Source organism: Liolophura sinensis, chromosome 8, assembly GCF_032854445.1.
Source record: "Liolophura sinensis isolate JHLJ2023 chromosome 8, CUHK_Ljap_v2, whole genome shotgun sequence".
Taxonomy (NCBI): Eukaryota; Metazoa; Mollusca; class Polyplacophora; order Chitonida; family Chitonidae; genus Liolophura; species Liolophura sinensis.
Window position 1 is genome coordinate 8,187,876 of NC_088302.1, and position 26,440 is coordinate 8,214,315.

Below are 26,440 nucleotides of genomic sequence, written 5' to 3' on the forward strand. Positions count from 1 at the left end.
TGATGCAGTGATACTTTTTATCCTTTAGTGATAAAAGAGGTTGATTTCTATCTGTGTGTTGTTTACAGTACAGCTGACCGAGTCTGTCATCAGACAGGAGAGCTTTCTTAGTCCCCGGACCAATGAGTACAACTTCTCGTTTGTGTACATCTCCCACCCCAGGGCTGTGACAGGCTTTGACTGGAGGCAGACCAGCAAATACATGCCCAGGTAAGTTTGTGACCGTCTCCCACCCCAGAGCTGTTCAACAAAAAAAAAACTTTGACTGGAGGCAGATCAGCAAATACTACCCAGGAAAGTTTGTGACCGTCTCCCACCCCAGGGCTTTGACAGGCTTTGACTGGAGGCAGACCAGCAATTTCTGCCCAGGTAAGTTTGTGACTGTCTCCCACCCCAGGGCTTTGACAGGCTTTTACCGGAGGCAGACCAGCAAATACATGCCGAGGTAAGTTTGTGACCGTCTCCCACCCCAGGGTTGTGACACACTGTGACTGGAGGCAGACCAGCAGATACATGCCCAGGTAAGTTTGTGACTGTCTCCCACCCCACAGCTGTGACACTCTTTGACTGGAGGCAGACCAGCAAATACTACCCAGGTAAGTTCGTGACCGTCTCCCACCCCAGGGCTGTGACACACTTTGACTGGAGGCAGACCAGCAGATACTACCCAGGTAAGTTTGTGACCGTCTCCCACCCCAGGGCTGTGACACACTTTGACTAGAGGCAGACCAGCAAATACATGCCCAGGTTGGTTAGCTTCCAGATTTCACCAGTGCATCATAGTGGTGAATGTGGAGGGAATACTGCGCTTTAGCTGTAAACTTGAAGTACATAATTGCTGCATTTGAATGTTTATTAGTTTTATTAATTTTATTCTGTGGGATCATACACTGTATGTATACCGTATTCTCAGTCAAAATGGATACAGTTACTTTTTATATATAAAACAATGTAGCTACATGATATTCATGTGCTTACAGGTAAAAGTGTAAAGTTTTTGGAGACAAGTAAAAGTGTTCCACTAGAGTGAGTTTCAGTTTTAGGTTCATGCCTGACAGGCCATACCCTCTACTTCTTGAGGTGGGAATGATCTAAAAGGTAATAGTTTTTGGGGAAGTGAAATTGTACATCTACTGATAATGTGGCATAAAACCCAAACCTTTCTATCCTACCACAACATTTAATTTGCATTTATTCATGAGCCAATTTGTGTTTGTTTCCAGAGGTGCTCTTGCCAACATGTTGGTGACATCCTGTAAGGATAACATTTGTCGTATTTGGAGCGAAACGATCCTTCCTGATGACGGGCTGGTGAATTTAGAACAGCTTGACCCCAGCTTTGTCCATGACCCCAAATTTCACACTCATCGTCACAAAAAACGCTTCATGCATCGCTTACGTCACATCAGGTAAGTTTTATGAGGTCACTTTGAAAGGTGAAGTGCCAGTGAATGGATGAGTGAGCGATAAGTATAAAGGGAATCAACTCTTCAACTCCTAGAACAGTACAGTTGCTTGTCTCTTTCATTGTCATTACTAGACATTAATTGTGCATAGTTAGTGAATGAGTCAGACAGATGTGCTGATTTGACAGTTGAGTTGCTGACATTTATCACTGTTAGTTAAGTTAAATATCTTAAGACTGTTGCACATAGTTTATATAATATAGGGCATAGATAAATACTTTGGCTTTTTACTAAATTCAGATATTTTCACTGATAATATTTTTTTGTTTATTTATTTATTTATCTATTTATTTAGTATCAGTATTATTATTATAGTATGAAATAGTTACATGATAAAGTTTTAGATCTGCATGAAGCAACATAAAGCTGGATAGGTGTTGCAACTTGAGGGCTTGATATTTGTTGACATGTTTTTCCAACAGTTTAGGAACAATAAATCTGGTTACACTATCATTTATGAAATTTTTCTTTAAAGACATTCAATTCACAAGCGAAAGAAACAAACACGAGTGGGCCCTCCCAATGTGATGAGCCTGCCCAGCATTACAAGCTCTGCCTCTATCCACGACTTCCACAAGTTTGGCTTTCACCAGAGTGGCCTGGCACCTTCCTTTCACTTCCATCTCGCTGCTAGCATCAACCCAGAGACAGGTCTGTATCTGCAGCTTCAAGTATTCATTTCCATTATTTATCACCAAATCTTTATTGCATGATCCAAGTTTCCAGGGTTGAAAACTCTTGGTTGGTCGTGCAGTGCAGGTTGAGTAATCTAAGGAAGTATCTCCTGTGGAAAGTGGTGGGAATCTATCCAGCATTGTGAAGAAAGATCGTTTTTGTGCTAATAAATCACACCAGCCAAATTGAATTGAATCCAGTCTTAATAGGTGGCAAATTCAACTTCCTCATGTATGTATTATTGTGGCATTTTCAATGGGATTTTGTCTGTCAAAGAATTTGTGCTGATTAAATCCATTACAGTAAGGTCATTCTGCTATAAATATAATGTTCCTGCCACTGCCCAAGTAGAATCTAGAATTCACACATATGCACATGCTTAAACTTTGGCAAAGAAGACATGTAGTGTCTTTTACTGGCCCCCACCTCCACACCCACCCCTACCCCACTTGGCATGTTAGGTATAAATCAGTGTTATCACTATTTTTCATTTGCTTTAACATGGAACAATGGCTTGTATTAATTCAATACAAACTTTTCATGCACTTACATGTATAACTTACATAATTTAGAATATTTCTTTGAATCCAGAGTTCTAGTATAGACATTGTTAATGTTCTGCAATTAAAATTTCATAATTTGTAGTATGTGAGATGTTTATTTTCTCAGACATTCCTCTGCTGCCTACTGTTGGGGGTCGAGGGCACATAGTGGAGACAGATTTCCGTCTTCACTGGCTGAACAACAAAGAGCTTCAGTTTTCCATGGAGGCTGAGACAATTCTGCAGGAATTACACAGGAAATCAATCCTGGAGGAGGGTCCAGAGGTTGAGGGTCAGGCTGGGGAGGAGGTCGAGAGCCCCATGGATGATACCCACTCTGATGACCTCGTGAACTTTGGGGACGGAGCAGATGGGAAGAGTGAGCAAGATGAACACACAGAGTCAGAACCAGGTCAGACAATACTACACACAACTAATGTAATTAATTTTTTTTTTGTGCAAGTTTGTTAAAAATTAAGCCAGACTTAAACCTTGATGAAATGTTTGTAATAACTAATAAAGATAACTTTAATCTACACTTCCCAGTAATACCTGAATAAATTTTTGGGCACTTATGATGGGAAAGGCATTGAAATATTGGTTGTGGAAGTATTAACAAATTTAACCACAGCTTACCTGACTTTTAAGGACAATATTGATATAGAGAGACATTATATATTCTTTTTCAAATTTAAAGTGAAAATGTTTTATTGTTGTGGATCTGTTGTTTTTTTTGATTATTTACTCTTTTTGTTCAACAGTGATCTTGTTTTGTTGAATTATTCTCTGATATATTTTTGGATGTTTACACATTGCTTATTCTTGTTTAGAACCAGTAACTAAAAGAAAAAGACCAAAGCTGTTTAAAAGATCATCAAGGTCACAGAGTTCAAGGAGTTCAGACAGTCGAGCATCAGAAATGAACCGGTCGCTTTCCAACCCGGAGTTTTCAACAGATGAGCAGGACCCAGACATAGGAGCCACAGCGGCTGCTGAGGTAAAGGGAGATAACTTTTGTATTTAGTGTGCCATTGTTGTGCCATACTCCTTGCAGTGCATGTGCCACCTGCTAAGCTAGCTTTACATCACAAGCTTGACATTTGGAGCCTGTGAGACACACATAGGCTTGTTTACACTTAACCTCATCACTGGTGTCATGAGGAGGAACTGTTTATTCGGCATTCGTCAATAAAATTGTTCCAGTTGTTGGTTAGATTCATCCACTCTTGAGATAAATGGAATATCTGTGTATAAAGTATAATTGGAAACCGAGGCTGAGACAAAGTTTTTGTGTTTTTTGACATCACTTCCTGCCTCATCACCATGACCCCATTGACCTCGATGTTGTTCAAGACTTGTGTACAAATTTTTGCTAGTGGTGGCAGTGATGTAAAGCGAACATAGAGAATGACACATGTAGTGTAAGGAGTATGTTATTGTATAATTATAGTGTGTGGCATGTAACCTCAGTAAGTCAAGCAGTGATAACATTCGATAGGCATAAACATGCTTTTTTGGGTGGGCTGTGGCTTTACATCGGGTTTGAAACTTACAATGCTCAATCCCCACCTGCCCCAATCTCTGGTTTCCTCTAATCATGGTCCTGGCTATCATTGTGTTAAAATGAAATATGGTTAAGTGTGGAGAAAAACTCCATAGGAATACAGTATGTGCATCTGTATACCCAAATAAAATATATAAACTCCAAATAAACAAAAATTATTGCCTGGAAATGAATGATTGGGGTTTTAATGCCACTTGTGCGGTGTTTCAATTCGTATTTTTGTGTAATTGCCAAGAAGGCTGTTTGGTAACTTGAGATTTGTGTTCTAGCTGTGTTTTACACTCACAGGGTGTTGGAGTGGATGAATTGGACAGGAAGATTGAGGGGTTGTTACGGGACTGGCACCAGTGTCCTGACATGCTCTACAGTATACACCCAGTGGACGGAAGCTTTCTCGTGTGGTAAACTGCTGGCTTGATGTCTACACGATTTTCCCATAAATTGTCGGTTTTATTTATATTACAGAAATCTACGTGTAGAATTCCATACTAACATAATAATATGTTATGTTACAAAACAGAAATTTTGATTGGTCACAAGAAATTTTACTGATCAGCTCATCCAAAAGAAAACTGCATGCCAGAGTATTATTACCATGCTTGTCTTCTCCAGAGGGAGAAAAAGACATGGTGAAAGATTATAGTATTTACATGTATTTATACTCATATTTGACTTCTGTGATGCAAACTTTGAAGGAAAGATATTTGACATGATTCCACTGAGAAGTAGAATAACTATTGATGTAGGGTTTCAAATACATAAATAGCATATGATTTACTGCATTACAGGCTTGTTGATTGGCTGGATGAGTTCACACCATTCTGTTTCCGTCAAGCTCAGGTGAGCTTTTCCTCGCGCATTCCGCATGCATTTCCTGTTCCTGACTCACGTAGCATGGCAGCCAACCTGATGATGTATTGTAACTACAGCAAAATGGACATCAAGTCAGCCATGAAAATGAGTGAAAGTCGCAGTATTTTAGACTACAACAAACTTAACGCCATTCCGACCATGTCAAAGTATTCGCTACATAATACCAACATGTTAATACCACACGTATCTATAGTGTCAAAACATGTGAATGGGACATTGAACCAGTGGCAAATTAGCTTTGCGGAGAACTCGAAATTTGCAACAGTACTAAGTGTAGCGCACGTGGCGCGTGCTTGTGGTCACCGTTTCCGCACGAACACGGCAGCGTGTCATCCTGTGTTACCTCTACTGCTTACCACCTCCCATCATAACATTCCCGAATACGACGATGGAACTGAGACTCCAGTGGAAAAAGCCAAGGGTCGGGAGAGTGACCTTATAGGTGGTTTTAACTTCTGTAGTGAATTGATTCTGTGGCGAGTGGACCCTGTAGGCCCGCTCTCCAAGTCTGGGGGCATTGTGGAACTGGCCCGCATCAACTCTCCCAACATCTCAGCATTTTCTAACGTAGCCTGGATACCAACATTACTACCCAGGTAAGCTCTTACTGTAGCTGAAAGCTTTCCCAGTTTAATCAAGTATTGAACGTATATTGGAGAAAACCCCATACCTTTTTCATTATGAAGGTTTTGTGTTAAGAGATTTTTCACAGATCTCCAAAAGATGTGGTGCACAAATGCTACACAGATAACTTGTTAACATGTTATATTAGTTAGTAATTAGACATTACTTTTTCATGGATTGGTTGAAATCTATGGTTAAGAATTTTATTATCAGTTTTTTTTCCTTCATCAAGTGTTGGGATTTAGCTCATTTAAAACTCTTACTAGGGAAAAGTGCCCAGACATGATCATGAATAAAATGTCATCTTAATTTGATGTGTATTATCTGGTTTGTTCAGTTTTGTAGTCCGGAAAGTCTGGAGTTATTGGTGGTTCTGTGTATTTTTCTTTGTACCTGATATCGTATCCTGAGTGCCCTGTGTGTGGTTTCAAATAAACCAGATTTTTGCTTTTAATTGTACTTTTGTATGTGTGTTTTTCCCAGCACCACACTAGGCTCATATAGCAATTCCCCGAGTGCATTATTTGTGGCGTCTGATGGTGTCAGCTTACGGATGTACCAGGCAGTCATTGATGCTAGGACACTACTGATGGAGATTGGGCCTCACAACAAGGATTTGCCACATGTAAATATGATTCAGAAAAGAGAATGGGAGATGTGAATTTTCATCTGCGAATATCTCTGTGTATTTACCAAATTACCATTTTTTCACTGTGAATTGCGAAATATGTGGCTTCAGTGGAATAAATCCACTGATTTTGTAGATGTAAATGTGTTCTGGCCAAGTGATTAAGACAGCGCGAGTTCAATCCCAGCCTTGATCATGAAACAGCTCTTGCTGTTTGCATCTACCATTCAAGCCCTTTGTCACCAGTTACATGTATCTAACAAACCACATATTTTTCCCCATCAGATGGACAAGTTTTAAGTGTTACTTTTGTGTTTGCAGATGTTGAGCATGTCCAGCAGTTACAGTAGCTCTGGTTACTCTGACACTCCACCCACCCCGGTAGCCCCCTCTGATATCTTCCGCATCATCAGCCTTCAGTCCACGTCACGGCCAGGCTGTATCATGGAACTAGATGCCCTCTCCGAGGCGTGTCAGGTGAGTTAAGATATTAACAGTGTTATTATTATCCCCCCCGCTTCAACAAAGTATGCTAGAATTACCCTGTCTGTCCTTCTCATTGTATTATGGAATAGATGAAACAGCTGTCAGTTGAAATGTCAAAATGTGATTCCTCATCTGCTGACACGGAGACTGATCATTTTAGCATTTTAACATTGTAGAAGCCTGTAAGAAATGAAGGAGACAAATTGTAGACACGAGTTAAATATATATAATGTAAATAGATAATTTCGTAAGTCATTGAAATTGTGTTTGCAAATGCAGAACGTGGTGGATTCGACTGTGAGAATAAAGTCAGGAAGTTTGTGATTTACCTGGCCAAGGCTGGTTGTTCCCCATAAATGCTGTTTTGGGATTCCTCCATCCATAAACCTGACTGTCATCATATAAGTGTAAGGCATATTTCCCATTCAAAGAAATATAAGTACCCTCTAAGATTTTCCCCTTGTCTTTGAAATCAGGACTGGCAACAGACACAGTTGCTTCATGTGTTTCAAGAACAGCTGATAGTGGGTCGCCATAGCAACAAAACAAACCACACCCAACCTCCCTCCCTGGAGCCAATGGTTGATCTTCACAACATGGCATCGTTTGATGAGCAGTTCTACCTGGTGGTGCTGGAGGGCTTGACAGAGGGAGGATCTATGTTACACATGTGGAAGATCATCATCTCTTCCCAGCCTACGCACACTGACGGTGAGGGACCTAATCACATAGGAGTTATCTGGCCACTCCAATTTCTTCACTCACAAAACTGACTGCTGTGGTAGTATGGGAACACTGAAAAAAACAAACAAATTGAAAAAACAACGAAATGTTAAACACCAAAACCAGTCAGTTAGAAATTTTTTATCGCAAATCACAAGGTTATAAATGCAAGGTAAAAGTCGCTGTGATTTAAATTTCAAAGTTTGATGTCAACGGACTGAAGACGTTACGTTCAACTGAGCATGCCACTGAGATCCGGTATTTTTGTTTTAACTTCGGTTGATATCTATTCTCACTATTGTTGTACAGTACCAGCTATAAAGATTTACTTTTAAACCAAAGGTTTCAATCAAAAGACAAAGTTTCTGCTCAAAGATATTTAATTCAACACTCGTTGAATATGTACACAAACATAAACATCTTTTCTTTAGGTTCTAATGCAGTGAACATATATTGCTTAATCCCCCTACAATCACAAGTGTTACTTGTTGTACAGACATGATGAAGGTCAGTTTGTAAAATGTACAAGTAATATGAAAATGAGTTTGTCCCTGTGTGAATACATGGAGTTGTATTCACAGGGAAGATTGGACAAATCACATCCTGTGACATGGCTTTACATCTGTGTCAAACTGTATGCATTTTTGTTGACAGCGAAGGACCCGATGGCTGGCTATGTACCAGATGCCACGCTCATCCAGGAGGATTACGACTCTAGCCCATCTTCCCGCAGCAACACCCCAGACCTCCCCCAGCCAGAGCTGGGCCACACCCGCCAAGTCAGCTGTGTCAAGCTCTGCCTCACCACCACCAAGGTAGGAGAAATACAGGCAGTGTTGGTCATTTCTTTATGTTTTATTCTTTTGTACACAATTATTCGGCCATAAGCCTTATAACAATGTAAGTAAACAATGTTAGTACATACATCCACATACATACATGTAGGTACAGGAAATTTCCTCCCCCCCTCCCCCCCCCCCAGGTTTCCAACTGTAAGTAGGTTAAAATGATGTAAAACATGGCTGTCTCCAGATATCATGTTGAGGTGATTTTCCTTACCTCTGTTACACTTGGAAATTATGACTTGATAGTGATACCGACTGATATTTATCAGCCATGTCCGTGTACAACAAGGCTGTCATTAACCTGTGGAGAAGGCAATTGCCTGAGGGTAACAGTGTCTTTATTATACTCAAAGGATAGTTTTGTTTCGAAATAGCATTGAGGAAACCTTAAGTATGAAACCAAAATTTGATCCTTACCTTTGTTACAGGTGAGCTCCCAGAAGCTGCCATTATATCCAGGTGTCAGTGTCGTCTACGCTACAGTTGCCGCTGGTCACCTTAGCTCCTCCTCAATCTACCCTGCGTGCTACGCCCCATACCTGCTATCCACAGCCTGCTCTGATGGCAAGGTGCGCTTCTGGCGCTGTGATGTGCTTGGACGCGAAGTGTCTCAGGTGAACATGGAGGTGGGGCCAGATGACCTGTCAGTCATGTCGTCGTCGTATAACTATGAGATGACGATATCTGATGTGAGTGGAGAGAGGCCAAGTTTGACCCACTTCACCCAGTCTCTGGTGCTGGACAAGACATATGAGTGGAAGGAGTGGGACATGGTCATTCCCAGAGAGGAATCCAGCACTATACGTGTGCAAGGTAAGACAGGGTATGGGTAGAGAATTTCATTATGCTCACATCACACGAATCTGTGTGTAGATATTGTTTATTTATATTTCCTTGTTGTTAAATGTTGGATTTTTCACACTATGGTGACCAGTTTCATCATGCTCATGCCCATGTGGTTGTTGTGAGTTCAAGTCCAGCTCATGTTGGCTTCCTCCTCAGTCATACGTGGGAAGGCCGGTCAGCAACCTGTGGATGGCTGTGCATTTTCCCTGTGCCCTGTCTCATCTGTTCCTACGATAATGGTGGCCACCAGTAATATTCCAGAAAATTCCTTTTACAAAAATAAAATTGAACCTCCTGGGACCAAGCAATTGAAGACTCAACAGTGGTCAGCTTCTATACTGATATGTTATATGCTCACCAAACAGGTGTATAAAACATTATTTATGTTTCTGAAATGAGGTAAATGAAATAAAATGCCCACAAAATGTGAACATTACACGGTGTTATTAAGTGAAATACAAGTATGTATAACCTTTGATTTATATGTTCAATGTGCTGACATGTATTTGCTTTTGTACTGATCTGTGTTTTGGTGGGGCCTCCGTGGCTCAGTCGGTTAGCGCGCTAGCGCAGCGTAATGACCCAGGAGCCTCTCACCAATGCGGTCGCCGTGAGTTCAAGTCCAGCTCATGCTGGCTTCCTCTCCGGCCGTAAGTGGGAAGGTCTGACAGCAACCTGCGGATGGTCGTGGGTTTCCCCCGGGCTGTGCCCGATTTCCACCCACCATAATGCTGGCCGCCGTCGTATAAGTGAAATATTCTTGAGTATGGCGTAAAACACCAATCAAATAAATAAATAAATAAATAAATAAATCTGTGTTTTGGTTGGTTGACAGGACGGCCCATCTGTGTAAGTTGTGCATACAGCGGGCGTGTGGCGGTGGCTTACCGCTACGGGAACATTCGGGCCATGGCTGACAACCCTGACAATAAGTTTGTGAATCTGTGTGTGGCTATCTATGAGTGTGAGTCTACAGGTGAGTTTTCGGAAAGGTGTCGTCAGAAGATAGATAGAATTACAGTTTATTGAACTGTGTGTGGCCAGCTACAAGTACAAATCAGGATATGAGTTAGCTGCAAGATGTGGCAGGAATATAATCACGGGGAAACAGTAGTTCACGTAGCAGGGTTTATAAATCCCTGTGTTGCCGGCTATGATGGTTGTGTTAGCTGAGAGGTGTGATTGGAATCTAGTGAAGCAAGAGTTCTGAAAACTGCATCTTTTTTAAGATTTTTACACAGTTGAATTTACAAGATGAACATTTTAGTAATCAGTCATGTTTTTTTTTCTGAAATTTATATTTTCTCGTAGATTTGTATTTTCTAATCGTTATAATTACAGGTGGCTCAGAGTGGACATTAGAAGATACCATAGAGCTAAAGAACATCAGTATCCCTGACCCAGGGGCAGAAATTGACCTCAGCATGATCACCCCAACGGAGCCGGAACGACCACCCCCAACTGACAACCGGCTGAGCTTCACGCCAAAAGTCTCCCGAACAAAGTCCATTCCCAGTCTGAGCACGATCCAGAGTGTACGGCGCTCCATCAATGAGCAGGGCAACAAAACAGGGGCATTAGTTCAAAAACACCTGGTACAGTTAGACTGGGTGTCCACGGAGGACGGCTCCCATGTCCTCACAGTGGGCGTCGGCTCCAAGATTATCATGTATTCTCAGGTGTCCAACGAAATTGCTCAAGTGTGTCACAGAGAGGGGCGGAGCACAGCAGTTGATGGAGGCGGGGCCAGCCGACCCCCGCAGGCTCGCGGCCGCCCAATGCTGCAAAAGTCCAAGACCATGGTGGTGGAAGACACACCTGAGGAGATCCGTTGGATGAAGTTGAGGACGATTGACCTGGGGACAGCAGATGGCCTTCCCTCTCTGCCCATGCACATGTCTTGGGTCAGGTCAGGCATCCTGGTGGTGGGCATGGATAATGAGATGCACGTCTATTCCCAGTGGAAAAGCCCTGACGTCTTGCTAGAGGCCATGAGCTCAGAGAGTAGCACGGGGCTGCAGGACAGAAGAAACCTGACTGATCACAGCCTGTCTTCTCTGGTGAATGGGCCAGTTCCCTCAGCACCTCTGAACTCTTTCAAGCAGCCCACAACCTTCAAGACATCGCAGTCCATGCCAGGTCTAAAGTATGCTGCCATGATGTCTGTAGGAGGAAAGAAAAAAGACCTGTCTTCCCGGAAAGGGACACTGGCAAAAAGTGAGAGCACGACAAGTCTGTCATTGATCAGTGAGTCGGGACTGTTTGAGGCAGCTCACAGGGCTAATCCTGTCCTACCACAGTACCATCCCAAACAGCTCATGGAGTTACTGAACTTTGGCAAGGTCAAGAGAGTAAAAGCTATTCTAGCCCACCTTGTGCGGTGTATTGCAGGGAATGACGCCTATCAGACAACTTATCATGACGAACTTGATTCGCAGGAATCGCGCAGCCGTGCGCTTCACCGGCAGCGCACCATGTCAGTGTCAGGAACCACCGCTCCAGAGTTAGCGGGTGACTTTGAACCTGCGCTGGATTACGTGGAGATTTCCTCCATTCCTCCACTGCCTATTCACGCTCTTCTCGCGGCAGACAGTGACACGGCCTACAAGGCAGAGTTAAGTCCGTCGGGCAGGCAGAAATCCACCCAGCAGGACTACAGCGACTTGTTTGCCACAAACTTTCAGGATGATGACATGGATGACCCGTTCTCAGACGACAGCTCTGTGTATGACCCCAGCACTCCTGTCAGGGGCAGGCAGTTATCAGGTAGTGGTGGCTGGGACATGAACTATTTTGGGCCTGCTCAGGGGAGATTACTGGCCAAACATCTGACTTACACTCACTTGCCAGGACTGTCCAGCCTTGACCAGATGTACTTATTAGCCCTGGGTGACACAGTGGCCAACACAAAAACAGATTTTAATGACAGATTTGCCATGGAAACTGCCAAAGGTTAGTCACTGTTTAGTTTAGGTTATGAAGAAATGTTATGTGTATGTTTTTGTATTAGACGTCACTGTTGTCATACTCTCAGTGACAAATATTTTTTTATGAAAGACCTGTCCAGTCCCTAGAAGAAAGTGAAGAAGAAAAAAGAAAGAATAGCATACCAGAATAAATACTTTTATTAGAAAGACACCAGTGTTTTATAGTATATTTTCTGTAATACTTTTCTTTTGTTTCAGCCCATGTGCTAACCGAACAGTCAACCCAAACAGCAGGTACACATTTGTCCTCTTGCCCTAATGTTTTATAGTATTTATGAATAGATGTCTTTCCTCATTGCAATTCTGACTAATGTAACATCGCAAGCTATGACTGTGTCACATAAATAAAGCTTTGTATAAAGCATGGAATGATAACTATTATACACTTTGATGATAATGTTGTAATTTTTATTTCTGGTCTCATGACGACAGAATCCATGGATGACTGTGGCTTACGCTTCATGTTGGCCATGAGACATCACATCTACCTAGTGAGGACCTTACCCCCCAGACAGAGGGTGATGCTAAGACAGCAGGGCCTCAAGATGTTCAACATTGTCTGGGCTTTCCACTCCGAGGCCACAGAGGTATGTACTTCTCGAGATTTCATGGGGTGTTTCGGGGCACTTTGCAGTATTGTGCTGTAAATTACCAAGATTTCATCCAAGTTGGCAAACATGGAGAGGCTGAAGAATGTCCTGCTATTCAAAGCATAGCTATTTTAAGAGACATTAAAATATGTAAAAGATTTATAAAAATTCTTTGAAATACATCAGCTGAAAGCTTTACAGTTCATCTCAGTTTTGTTGTGAAAGCTGAACAAAACAATTTGCCATGAGGCAACAGGTAGTCCGTGTGCTTTTCAGAAGATTTACAAAGCTTGACATTTCAGAAAAAATCTCCATGCCCTTATATGTAGTTATCTAAGTGTGTAAAGAAATTTTTAGATTCATTTCTTTTTTATTCAAACAGGAATTACTAGCCCTTATTCCGAGCATGCAGAAAGGGGCACCAACATGGGAGGAGCTTAGACAGTTTGGAGCGGGTTGGTGGGTGTACAACATCAACATTCTCAAAACCACCATAGAAAAGGTTAGTAAATGTAGAACAGTACAAGACAGTGTACATGCACAGGTAAACAGCAGGCTCAAAGCTGAATATACTTACCTTGTTTGTGTGATTCAGTTTGGATACTTACATACATTGATGACATGTTTTCACTGATGTTGCACTCATCATTAACACTTAACACTTGTATGTAACACGGCTAACACCAGTACATGTACTTACACTAATTCCTCAACTTTTTTGCATATGAAAGGGCAACTTTCAGTGCAATTTATACATTTTCATTTAAGTTTTGGGTTGGTCAATTTCAGAGCTTCACAAAAAGTACATTTTTTTCAGTCTTCATAGGATAATTCCCTCAGAATATGCCTAAATAAACACCTTGCAAACATGGGAAAAGGTTGAAGAATAACATTATATTACCTGAGTTTGTCAATTGAGAGACTGTCGTGTAATTAAATGATGTAACTATTCCTTCTTCAGGTGGCCAAGGCAGCATTTCAAGCTAACAGTGACCCCCTCGATGCAGCAGTCTTTTACCTAGCCCTGAAGAAAAAGAATGTGTTATGGGGACTTTTTAGGTAGATGATGGCGATTTTTTTTCGTGTTACTTATTACTTTACATATAGCTGTAATTGGAAATTGATGAAAAAAAATGTTTACTGTTTATAAGAACTTTGATGTGTTTCGTTTATAAGATGAAATTCCAGTAAGTGATTTTGAAAGGTTTTATGTTTACATAGATTGGGTTTGATACAGACAGTTGAGCTCTCTGTTAGTGTGTTAGTACAGCACAGTGACTGAGGAGCTGATGAATCGCTGTGATTTCAAGTCCAGCTCATGCTGACTTCCTCACTGGTTGTACCTGAGAAAGTCTAACAACGTGGGATGGTTGTGGGTTTCCCCACAGGTTCTGTCTGGTTTCATCCCACCATAATGCTGTCTGTCATCGTATAAGTGAAATATTCTTGAGTACTCTTTAAAACACGAATCAAATAAATAAATAACTGATACAGACAATATTACTGATGTATATGAACATTTTCCTTTAAAAGCCACCTTCTTCTTTAATACTTACATGTTTATCTTTATAACCATGCATGTATCTGAAGTTAACACACGACCCAGAGCCTGTTTTTGGTCAGTTCTTCGTTTTCTGACGTAAAATTTAAATTTGACAAATTGATCTGTTATTAGATCTGTCAGTGACAAACGTATGTCAGACTTTTTCCGGAACAATTTCCAAGAGGATCGGTGGAGAAAAGCTGCGTTGAAGAATGCCTTTGCTCTTCTGGGACGCCAGCGGTTCATGCATGCGGCGGCATTCTTCCTGCTGGCTGGAGCGCTGCATGACGCTGTGGAGGTATGCATGTGTAGTCTAGTGTTAAAACAGTCTGTCCAAAATATCAGACTTATTTATAGGCAATTTGTGATAAATTGAAGGATAATTAAAGCTTTCACAAATTTAGTAGTTGATCAAATATATTATTGGTTTCATGTGAGTTTGCTCATTTTGTTGTGAACATACATGTATATTGAATGACATATAAATTTGGCAAACTGTTCAGAAGTGTATGAACATTTAAAACCTGATATTATCGTCTTAGTCGTGATTGAAGTACCATTACCATTACTATCCCATAGTCACTGGAAACTTTGTTACAACTCTTAGTACAGGTAAATACATGTATCATGAAAATCTTTGTGTCATGGAATCAAGTCACCTACAGTGACGCTTATAACATGTGAAATATCAGTGGAGAATGTCGAGAAAAAGTGTGAGGTAAATAAAATGTGTGAATCATTAGTTACATGTATATCAGGAAATCGCCTGTTGTATGGAATGTTCGACCGACTAATTGCTCTGCTGTATGAACTGTAGTACAGGAGTTACTGTTAAGATATTAGAGTTGGTGAATAATCATTTCAAGTTTAATGTGATTTACTATTAATAATATGAAATTTCATGTGATTTTGTTCCAACAGTAAGTTACTGTGCTTGTGTTGTATGTGATTGAAATTGATGGTCAAAGGTCATACAAGGTCGTCATGTCTCCCATGCCTATCATGTACTGCCCTCTGATTTGCAGGTTTGTACAGAGAAACTGAAGGATGTCCAGCTGGCTTTGGTGATCTGTCGTCTCCATGACAACGATGACCCTTTACCAAATAGTGTGAAGACGATTCTGTACGAGAAGGTGTTGGGTTGTGACAGCAATGGCCAAAACTACAACCCATGTCGAGCCCATCCTGACCCATTCCTCCGCAGCATGGGACTGTGGCTTCTGAAGGACTACACCAGTGCTCTGAACACACTCCTACAAACAGGGATCGGACAGAGCCACCTTGTGGAGGATGAGGACATTGACACAGTGTCGACAAGCCCAAATGTGTTCAACTTTTATAATTACCTGAGGACCCATCCTCTTTTGGTGAGACAGAGGCTAGCCACGATGGCTCAGGAAAGAAAGAAGGTCCTGGTGATCCTCTCTGGCTTCTCGCACGCTGACGCCAATCAACAGGCCGACAAGGGAGTTAACCACATTGATAAGATCACACCCCTGGAGAGACGCCTCTTCTTCCAGACTGCCCACATGCACTTCAAGGCTGGGTGCCCTGCACTGGCCCTGGAGGTGCTCTCTAAACTACCCTCTGTCGTTGTGTCTGAGGAAGATGAGGATGGGGAGGTAGATGATAAGTCTTTTGTGGAGACAAAAGGAGAGCGCTGCATTGAGACTGGCACCATTAATGAATATGATGACAAACCTATAGTGAACGGTTTCCACAAAGCCAATGATTTTGATTGGAGCCAGTCATCGTCAGCATTGGATTGGAGCCAACCAGTATCCGCCACCAATATGGACTCCGCTTCTGCCATTGACTGGAGCCAGCCTCTTACTTCACGCTTTGATGGTAAACTTGACCTTGACCTCGACCTCGACCTTGGGTCTGACAAAGATGCCAGCGAGGAGGACAACTCCAGTGACATAACGCGTGATACTTCCGTGATTGTACATCCGTCACGTAGTGTGTGTCCACAGAGAGAAGACAGCATGGCCTCGGGTTCAGTGGGTGCGGAGGATTTGACAGAAGACGAGGCTCGTGCAGGTGACTTTGATATCATGGCTCAGCAGTATAAGTTTATTGCTTGTCTGAAGATCCTAATGGAGGAACTAACCACTCTGGCTACTGGCTTTGAAGTGGATGGAGGTCAGTTACGCTACCAGCTGTACATCTGGCTAGAGAGAGAGGTGGAGGCACTCAAACTGTTGTGTAACTACAGACAAGAGCTGACGGATGAGGAGGAGACAAAAGCAGAGGGTAAGCGCAGTTTGACTGACATAATTATAAAGTTAGGCACAGAAGTCCATGTATATGTATGCTGTGGTATGTGAAAGTAGTTCTACTTAATAGCTATACATAGTGCTACATATTTCATATTATGCTAAGTGATTTGTATTTTTGACAATTCTCCCCATCCCCTCCCATTCCGTCCCCACTGACAGCTACTGAGCTATGATAAAGAGCTTATATATATATATACACATACAATGTAAATTACATGTAAAAAGTAGATGTATAAGAAGGGCATGAAGAAAATTTAATCTTCAGTATATCTAATTTGATTTTAACGTTCCTGTTGGTCTCACCTCAGTACGGGAATGTTTTATTTCAGATAGATCCCACTCTTACTTATGAATGAATTGCTAGTTTTGAAATCAGTATTAACTGTAAGCAGAAGGGGATGGTAAAAGTTTTGATTTGAGTTCCCTGGGAGCTCTGGTTTTCTCCACCATTAGAGCTAAGCACCATTGTATTAGTGAAAAGATCTTGAGTACGGTTTTAATTAGCAATCAAATAAGTAAATGTGTTGAGTTTGATGTAAACATTTGCTGTTTCAGTTGCCGACAAGGCACTTGATGACAGTTTGGACATGCATGTATCTGGTCACATGCAGCGATCTCTCAGTATCCGTGAGACGACCCACAAGCCCACACTGCATGAGGTCATCATGGCAGAAACCATGAACTTCGAGGCTAAGTTAGAACGTATGTCGCGACGTCGGCAGTGGCTTCATAACAACCAGCAGCTGCTACGCACGTTGATCAGCTACTGCATCCTGCAGGGGTCTGGGGGTGGGGGTTTGGCGTCCATACGCATGGAGCTGATTCTGCTTCTCCAGGAATTACAGCAGGTGAAGCCTCAACAACAGCTACTGTCCCCGCTACCCTTCCCCACCACCCTGCCTCTGCTCTCGGCCAGTATCGCTAGCTCCAAGACAGTCATCGCTGACCCCATCAAGCACCTGCAGGGTATGATTCAGGACCTGTTGCACACCATCGTGGAGTTCACTGTGCCTCCGTGCCACCACTACATGTCGGAGGCGGTGTTGTTGTTGCGTAACCTCAGTGTAGCGCTCTCCTCATGTATCTACCAGTGTCTCTGTGACAGTGACAGTTTTGTGGTCTCTATGGCTGACCTTGATGTGGCCATGGAAGGATTCACAAGGTCAGTCTGCTGCTCTGGTTGCAGATTTCTTTTACAATTCCACTTATTTACTTGCACTATGGTGGGTAAACTTATGGCTCCTATGAGAGGTTCTCTAACCCGTGACTAATGAAGTTAATACAGGTATGAATTCATCTTCCACTGGCTCAGCTGCGATTTTAAATCAGGAGGTTTGTCAGCTACCTGGTAATGTGTTGTGGTTTTCAGGTTTCCTGTACTCATATTGGAGTGTGTTCCTCATGTACACTCCTGTCGTACGTGGGAAGGTCTGCCAGCAACCTGCAGATTGTCGTGGGTTTTGTCCGGTTTCCTCCCACCATAATGCTGGCCGGTGTCGTATAAGTGAAATATTCTTGTGTATGACGTGAAACACCAATCAAGTAAATAACTATATTTTTTACTGTAAGTACAAGTTCAGTAAATGAAGTAAATATACTTCTGGAGTCAAGTTTGTGGTCAGAGAAAACTAGCCTGAGAAGAAAGAGAACCCACATGTTATATATCTGATAAACTTTTAGGATGCACAGAATTCATCTGATCTAGGTTTGAATTCTCAACCAAATTGGGCTATGATTTATGTTTTGGCAACTAAAGGGATTTGTATATACAGTGGAGACGTGTTATTATCATTATGTTAACGTTTTGTTTATTGATGAAATTTTGAGAAAATGCACTTTATCATGATCTTCCAACTGTCAAAATGAGATCTGTGAATTGCTCATTGGATGTATGCTGTGTTGTAGTCACAGTGTGATTTATCAGGGGGGACACTTAATGGCTGGAGTACGACACAAGAGAAGGACCAGTTCTACCGAGGAGATCATTAATACTCCCCCGGGCAAATGGCCAGGTAAATTCTCCTGTATGTCATGTCACCAGGATGACTGTGATGATGTTAAACAGATAGTGTGTCTAGTTCTTGTCATCATTGAATGAATTCTTTTTCTGTTTATGTATAGAATCTATTTAAGCATAGTTTCCCTAGATGATTTGGGATTTCCTTTAAATGAGGAATCTTTCTTTAATAAAGGAATTGGGGCAAAAGCTATGATTGCTGTTCATTCCCACCTTTGTGATGATGATTTGTGGGCGTCAGTGGGCATTCTTGGCAAACGCTCTACTCGTGTGTTACAAGAGAACAGTTATCAGTCTATCTTGAACCCAAATCACCAGTGCACATGGAAGGGTACCTTGTTATTATTGATTTATTTCTTACCTGTAAACAAATGATTATATTTTTATCTCACCAGGTGTTGGCTCGTTGAGAGTTTTACTTGCCAGGGAGAAAGACGATGATGCCCCCAAACTGACAGTGCTGTTATCCGAGGCCCTGGTAGGGGTTTACATCAGTCTCCTGATTAACGCCATGGCAGCGTATGATGCCCACATGTTGTACCGCCTTATCTCACACAAGTTCACAGTACAGATGTGGGCTGCCCTGTTTGGAGGGGGAGTAAAGACTCTTCTCAAGGTGGCCAATACGCCTTCACATCAAAGTAAGATCTACATTTATGTAGTTGTTAATGTCTTTGATGTATAAGAGAATTTTTCTCTGATACCGCTGCATGTACAAGCTTATGGGTTGTTGAAACTGGTTACCTAATTGTTCGTAGGCTGTGCTGTGACCATCGGCAAGGCTTTTCTAGGTGAATGAGAGAACCAGGGCCTCGGAATATAGATTTCTGAGTGTGGAATATGGTGCTTATGTAAGCTTAACTCATGACCTGTTGAGGTGTGAAGGAGGTGTTATTTAAAAGCATGCAGCGTGAAAAGGATTGTCGGTGGGTGGTGAGGCGAAAAGCGTTACCACTTTGTGAAGAGTCTCTGCAGTTTATCTTTGTGATAGTGTTGTGACCATTTTAACTGATGTAGGTTTGTTCTTGAATGTTACCCATTAATGAAAGAAAGTTCTGAAGGTCTGGCAAGACAAGTAGGTTACTTTGGTACGGCATTTCGAAAATCTGAGAGTTACTGTATATCCATTAACCCTTATTTTGATATAAATTTTCAAGGTTACTACCTCAAGCATAAAGTGTCCCATGGCTTACAATACTAGTTTTAATGTTGTACCAAGCAGGATAGAGCCAGAGTGTACCACCCTTTTAAATGAGCTAAATACATGTAGCTCTCAGCATGTGCATAGCGATTGAAAGCAGCACTAAAAGATAAAATGATGTATAAAAATGGTTAACATTGTTCATTTCTTTGACTTTGTAGAACCTTCTGATGATCTTGCCAAACAGAGAATGAAACTGAACATGAAGATAATGGGCAATGTACCAGTCAGCACACAGAAACACGAGAGTAAGAGGACTTTCAAGGAGAAATTTGTCCCTCCAGAACTCAGCATGGTCACCTACTTCATGACCAAGGTGGGTTTTGTTTTCGTGAGAGAAGCATACACGAGTAGCTAGTTTCTTTCTAGTTTCATGTTATATTTTTATGAGGCTTTTTAAAATTTTTAACCACTTTGGAATGTGCTGATTTTTTTATGCCTGAATTTGTCATAAGCTATTGAGTCAAGTGTTTTGTTTGAAGTGTATAAACAGAGGAATTATTTTCAGTTATATCACAATAGTTTAGTGCACATGCAGATCTGATACATGAACAAATATACATCTACCTGTTTCACTTTACCTGAAGTCATGTGATTCCCTAATAACCTGACAATGCTGGGTGATATATCAGAGCGCAGTTGCTCTGCTTGTATAAGGTTTGGGATTTGTCCTGAGTAGTAAAAATACTGAATACATGTACAAATAATCATTAGTGACCAGGAGGAAGTTGCTATCAGGTGTTCCAGCTTATTTGTTGTTGTTGTTGTTGCAGCCTTTCCAGTCCTCCACAGATATGGGTGTAGAGTATGACTCAGAGGAGACATTATCCTCAGAGGACAATGATAGTGATTTGGGTGATGCTGATGATCGCTACAGACCTCGCACAATGTAAGTCACATGACAAAAACTAATGTTCCGTGAGATATGTTTGTTAAATAAAATTTTTGTTCCTTTGAAATAAATGTTGATATAGTTTACTAAAATGTAAAATAAATGATAGATATTTTTGGTGTAGAGTCATGCAACAAGCTATGTATTTATTTTTGCCTCAGGCTAGTGATGATGATGATGATGATGATGATAATGACAAAATGATGATCATGTTGGTATGAAAATAAACACATACATTAACATCTGGTAAACATGGGTATAATTCTTCCACTGTACAGAATTAATGAACCACCTGGGCCCGGTTATTCAAAACCGTTGTAAGACGAAATACAAGATTTAATTTTAAGCTTTTAATTTTGTACCTAATCCGAAAATAATTGCATAACCGTGTGTTAAATATGAACTGAATCTGCAGCTGTTAGACTTAGGACAGCTGTATTGGTTGCTGAATTTGGCTAAAATCTGTATTGTATGACTGAATACCAGTATTAGCTACTACACCTTAAAACAAGTGGGAAACTGACTGTTGTTGTTGTGGTTGGCAGGTCTGTGGAAGCCGTACAGGAGCACATAGACCCTAGCTCTTACAGCTGGTGTCTGATACGCTTTGCCATTATTCAGCTAGTTCTGCACAACCTCAACACCTTCCTGCCTCTGGTGGGGATTGAACTACAAGGTGGGTAGGCTTTGTAGGCTTTGGATTAAGCTTGATTACTTTGTATTATGGAAAAGTGCTAATCTTGATGCTTCAGTCTTGTGTATACCTGCTGATATCATCAACAAACCTCTGAGACTGATCACACTACTGTACCCTAACTCCTTAACCTATTCACTTGTGAAAGAGCAACTTTCAGTGCCATATAGACACCTTTGGTTGGGTTGGCCTGCTTCAGGGCTTCATAAAAAGTGTAATCTGCAGAGAATAATGCCTTGAGTATAAACACCTAGTATACATGCAAAAAGGCTGAAGAAATACAGTAATTCTTTTTGCGAGTTTGGAAGATATTCTGAGGGCATTATTCTGTGTTGACTGATAAAACTACAGTTTTGTGAAGCCCTGGAATTGGCCAACCCACTCAATGTACTTTTGTCCGCGAAATTCAGATGAAAAAGTTAGATGAACTCTACTGAAAGCTGCTGTATCAAATGTGAAAAGGTTGAAGAATTAGGGTCTGTTATGTGAGTTGTGTTTATTAGATGTTTGGCAATGTTGGATCTTTATAGGTTATATTAGCAGGTTATATTAAACCTTCATTCTAAATTGTTTGTAATTCACAAAATGGCTATTTTCTGCATGAGCTGGGTAATAATCGCATGCAGATGTTTATTTATTTATGCCATTGATTTTTTAAGCTATTATATAGGCCTATACTAAATGCATTTCTGCCATTTTATGCTAAACTTGCCTGCATTTGGCTTATATAAATGTGAAAATACATATATAGTGTATGTGTTTGTTAGCACAGATATATTGCCTTCTATCATTTTATATGATTCCCATCACATGTGAGATCTGAGTGGGTGTGAGAGACTTAGCAAGATTTCATCATTATCATACAGATTTAATGTTTGATGAAATCAGATTTGCCAAAGATTTGTTCACCATAGGTATTTTACATCATATATGTTTTTTCATCATTCATCATACAACTTTTATGACAGATGTAGAATTCAGAAATTGGCCTTATTCTATCTCGAATTAAAGATAAAATGGATTTTAATTCCTGTTTTGTTTTATCAATGGGACATTTCTGCAAAATGTGCTTTTGCTTGATATAAAAAAAAAAAATGTGACAAAGATCTAACCTGCATCTGTTCTAATTGAACTGCCTAGGACGTGGTAAGAACAAAACCTGTTTTCATGTTGAAATCAGGTTTTATTTTTCTTCTTCTATTGGTGATTTTTTATGACCAATTTTGATTCTGAGTTTTCTCTTTTATAAAGGTATAATTTGTTTAAAGTGTCAACAAAAGAAACACTCTATATTCCCATAGCTGTGTCTATTCTGGGCAGTCAGGTTCCCCACCCCAATATTAACTCAAATAATTCACAATTTCTTTTGTTAGGATAGTGACTGATATGAATGTGTGTATGTACAGGTAACATGGAAAAGCTTCGATATCAGGTTCTAACATTACTTTTCTGTTTTTTGCATCTCTCCCCAGAAATATATAAAATTTTTGAACTTTAATACATTTACCAGCTTTAATGCAATCCCATCCCATTGTGTTTTCTTCAACCCCATACTCCTTCACCACACACACATCTCTCCACACCATTCTACCCACAAACCTCTCATTATGGTGGTTATGCTTATTGCCCACAGGGCGATCTAGATGGGGTGAGTAGTTGTGTTTTCAAATGTCCGTGGTAACTGGAAGAGGCAAACACACTCTAACATCTGTCAATAACTGTAAACCATTTTCTCAAGTTTGCTGGTTCAAAATCTCAACAAGGGTGCATTTATTATTCAAAACGTATATATGTATGAGTATCATTATAGGTCTGTGATATTTTGATCATTTTCACATGCATTTATGTCTTGATTCTTAAAACATGTGTTCTAATGTAACAAAAGGGTGATTGCTGGTTCTCTGTGTATACCTGAACTTTCCTTTGTTTATGAAACATTTAGGAGTTGTCATAAGTGATGTAATTATATGCATGTATAGTAAAAATGTTGAAAAGTAATACAGAACTAAGATTTTGATTCATTTTCGTTCATTTTGGAAATTTGGTAAAAAGTGTAAAATCAATCATGATAGACCATTGCAGAAATGAATTTCGATTGTTTTAGATGAATGAATTGTGTTCATGCATGGATATTGATTAGACAGAGAACTTGTGTACATGGTGGATCATTTGTGTACATGGTGGACCATTTGTATACATGGTGGATCATTTGTGTACATGGTGGGTCATTGATCTACATGGTGGATCATTGATGTACATGGTGGATCATTTGTATACATGGTGGGTCATTCCTGTGCATGGTGGATCATTTGTGTACATGATGGATCATTTGTGTACATGGTGGATCATTTGTATACATGGTGGATCATTGTGTACATCGTTGGTCATTGATATATGTGGTGGATCATTTGTGTACATGGTGGATCATTTGTGTACATGGTGGATCATTGTGTACATGGTGGGTCATTGATGTACATGGTGGATCATTTGTATACATGGAAAATCATTTGTGTACATGAGGATTATTTGTATACATAGGGATCATTTGTGTACATGGTGAATTGTTTGTGTAAATGGTGGATCATTTGTGTACATGTTTGAATCATTTGTGTACATGGAGGATCATTTGTGTACATGGGGGATCATTTGTGTACATGGTGAATTGTTTGTGTAAATGGTGGATCAGTTGTGTACATGTTGAATCATTGTGTACATGGTGGATCATTGATGCACACAGTAGATTGTTGGTTTACATGGTGGGTCATTGATGTACACAAATCATGGGTATACATAGTGGATCATTCGTATACATGGTGGATCATTTGTGTACATGGTGGATCATTTGTATACATGGTGGATCATTTGTGTACATGGTGGATCATTTGTATACATGGTGGGTCATTTTGTACATGGTGGATCATTGATGTACATGGTGGATCATTTGTATATGTGGTGGGTCATTTGTGTACATGGTGGATAATTTGTATACAAGGTGAATCATTTGTGTACATGGTGGATCATTGATGTACACAGTATATTGTTGGTGTACATGGTGGGTCATGGATGTACACAGATCATGGGTATACATGGAGGATCATTTGTATACATGGGGGATCATTTGTGTACATGGTGGATCATTGATGTACACAGATCATTTGTGTACATGTAGGATCATTTGTGTACACAGTGGATCATTTGAGTCATTTATGTACATGGTGGATCATTAATGAACACAGTAGATGATTGGTGTACATGGTGGCTCATTTGTATACATTGTGGCTCATTTGTGTACATGGGGGATCATTTGTGTACATGGATCATTTGTGTACATGGTGGATCATTGATGTACACAGATCATTTGTGTAGATGTTGAATCATTTGTGTACATGGTGGATCATTTGTGTACATGGAGGATCATTTGTGTACATGAATCATTGTTTTATAATGTCAGTAATAAAGATATAGGGCAGGCATGACAGGGTGTGACATTCCATGCCTCTGTTCGGCATCTATCTTCAGTCTCTGGGTGGCAGAGTGTGTGTCTTTCTCAGAATGATGAGGGGTGTTGAAGCACAGGATTGAGGGACGCACTGCTCGGGGTGGCAGAGTGTGTGTCTTTCTCAGAATGATGAGGGATGTTGAAGCACAGGATTGAGGGACGCACTGCTCGGGTGGCAGAGTGTGTGTCTTTCTCAGAATGATGAGGGGTGTTGAAGCACAGGATTGAGGGACGCACTGCTCGGGGTGGCAGAGTGTGTGTCTTTCTCAGAATGATGAGGGGTGTTGAAGCACAGGATTAAGGGACGCACTGCTTATATATTTGATTTTAAGATCTCTTGTATATTTCCAGTTTTGACTTTTGTAGCACCCACTGTACAAGCCTCTTATCTTTCGTTGATGAACTGCTAAAAGGAAAAATATGTTCCTCTAAATATTGAATCAAATGCCTGTACTCACACTTGCTATTTTTGTTGTGCATGTATTTTCTCTGAATACATGTGAACATTGTTCTAATGGTGTTTTATCAGTAAACATATACATTCCATCCATGCAAGCGCTTTTATATATGTTTATGTCAAATATCACCTACCCACTTACTATAATAAATATGTGTACATTTACACATGTTTGGAACCTTATGAATGAACAAATGGTTTATACACGTTGAATGGATACACAGTTTAAATGTGATATAACAGGATGCAAGTTAGCAGTGATAACAAATGATTGATGGTATGCACATGTGCTTTAGTTTATATAATTTTATATTATATACACTCTTGTACATTACACTTCAATCTCAAAGTTTCATCACTAAACCCATAAACAGTACCATGGTCCTTGTTGGTCATGTTCTAAAAAACTGTACTAAAACAACTACGGATACTTTTAGCTTCTCATACAGGTGGGTGGGTGTGCAATCTAGCCTCTGCATTGGTTGTAGCTTTTAAAATTAATAGTAAGTTTTATAGTGTTATTAGCATGGCGCACACTTTGTTGTCCCGTGAACCTATCTACTAAAATGTACATGGAATAATCTTGAAATACAGAGACCTTGAAGCAGATTTTTTAGGCGAGGTTAAAAATTGGTTGTATTGCCTTAAATGAACAAATATGCTACATCTAGCAGTATTTTAGGGTAACTCTCCAAACCAGGTGAAGGTAGCAAAGACTTAATAACAGCAATCTGTATATTATATTGGAAGTAACTTAATATAAGTTTAGGATAACTAGTAAAATCTAATTATAGAAAACTGGTGTTGTAGTTAAAGCTTATTACGGTTGACTGGCATCTGTAATGTCAGTTTCTCTTTTATTTTGATGCAAACAGCAGTGACTGACTATTGGGTATGGTTTGGGATGGTTGCATGTATATTTTTAGTTTTATTTAATTTCTAGGAAATTTTGTAGCAGTAGCACCGCCTTGATTCTTATATAAACATTTTAAATTATACATGTATA

General features: G+C 40.5%; 1 protein-coding gene across 3 annotated transcripts in view; it reads left to right on the forward strand.

Annotated features, from left to right (window-relative positions):
* The window catches only part of LOC135472981 (dmX-like protein 2), a 68,598-nt gene that overhangs the window by 18,179 nt on the left and 23,979 nt on the right, over positions 1 to 26,440 (forward strand). For all 3 annotated transcript variants that reach the window (XM_064752735.1, XM_064752736.1, XM_064752737.1), the window contains exons 8-33: positions 69 to 210; positions 1,224 to 1,409; positions 1,942 to 2,117; positions 2,811 to 3,095; positions 3,514 to 3,680; positions 4,536 to 4,648; positions 5,036 to 5,716; positions 6,228 to 6,369; positions 6,694 to 6,849; positions 7,335 to 7,569; positions 8,236 to 8,396; positions 8,855 to 9,239; positions 10,108 to 10,248; positions 10,614 to 12,224; positions 12,458 to 12,493; positions 12,692 to 12,846; positions 13,232 to 13,351; positions 13,811 to 13,908; positions 14,525 to 14,690; positions 15,418 to 16,648; positions 17,230 to 17,836; positions 18,580 to 18,686; positions 19,087 to 19,332; positions 20,054 to 20,208; positions 20,666 to 20,781; positions 21,330 to 21,460. In XM_064752735.1, coding sequence (XP_064608805.1) covers positions 69 to 210; positions 1,224 to 1,409; positions 1,942 to 2,117; positions 2,811 to 3,095; positions 3,514 to 3,680; positions 4,536 to 4,648; positions 5,036 to 5,716; positions 6,228 to 6,369; positions 6,694 to 6,849; positions 7,335 to 7,569; positions 8,236 to 8,396; positions 8,855 to 9,239; positions 10,108 to 10,248; positions 10,614 to 12,224; positions 12,458 to 12,493; positions 12,692 to 12,846; positions 13,232 to 13,351; positions 13,811 to 13,908; positions 14,525 to 14,690; positions 15,418 to 16,648; positions 17,230 to 17,836; positions 18,580 to 18,686; positions 19,087 to 19,332; positions 20,054 to 20,208; positions 20,666 to 20,781; positions 21,330 to 21,460 — 7,749 coding nt within the window. The remainder of the gene's footprint in view (positions 1 to 68; positions 211 to 1,223; positions 1,410 to 1,941; positions 2,118 to 2,810; positions 3,096 to 3,513; positions 3,681 to 4,535; positions 4,649 to 5,035; positions 5,717 to 6,227; positions 6,370 to 6,693; positions 6,850 to 7,334; positions 7,570 to 8,235; positions 8,397 to 8,854; positions 9,240 to 10,107; positions 10,249 to 10,613; positions 12,225 to 12,457; positions 12,494 to 12,691; positions 12,847 to 13,231; positions 13,352 to 13,810; positions 13,909 to 14,524; positions 14,691 to 15,417; positions 16,649 to 17,229; positions 17,837 to 18,579; positions 18,687 to 19,086; positions 19,333 to 20,053; positions 20,209 to 20,665; positions 20,782 to 21,329; positions 21,461 to 26,440) is intronic.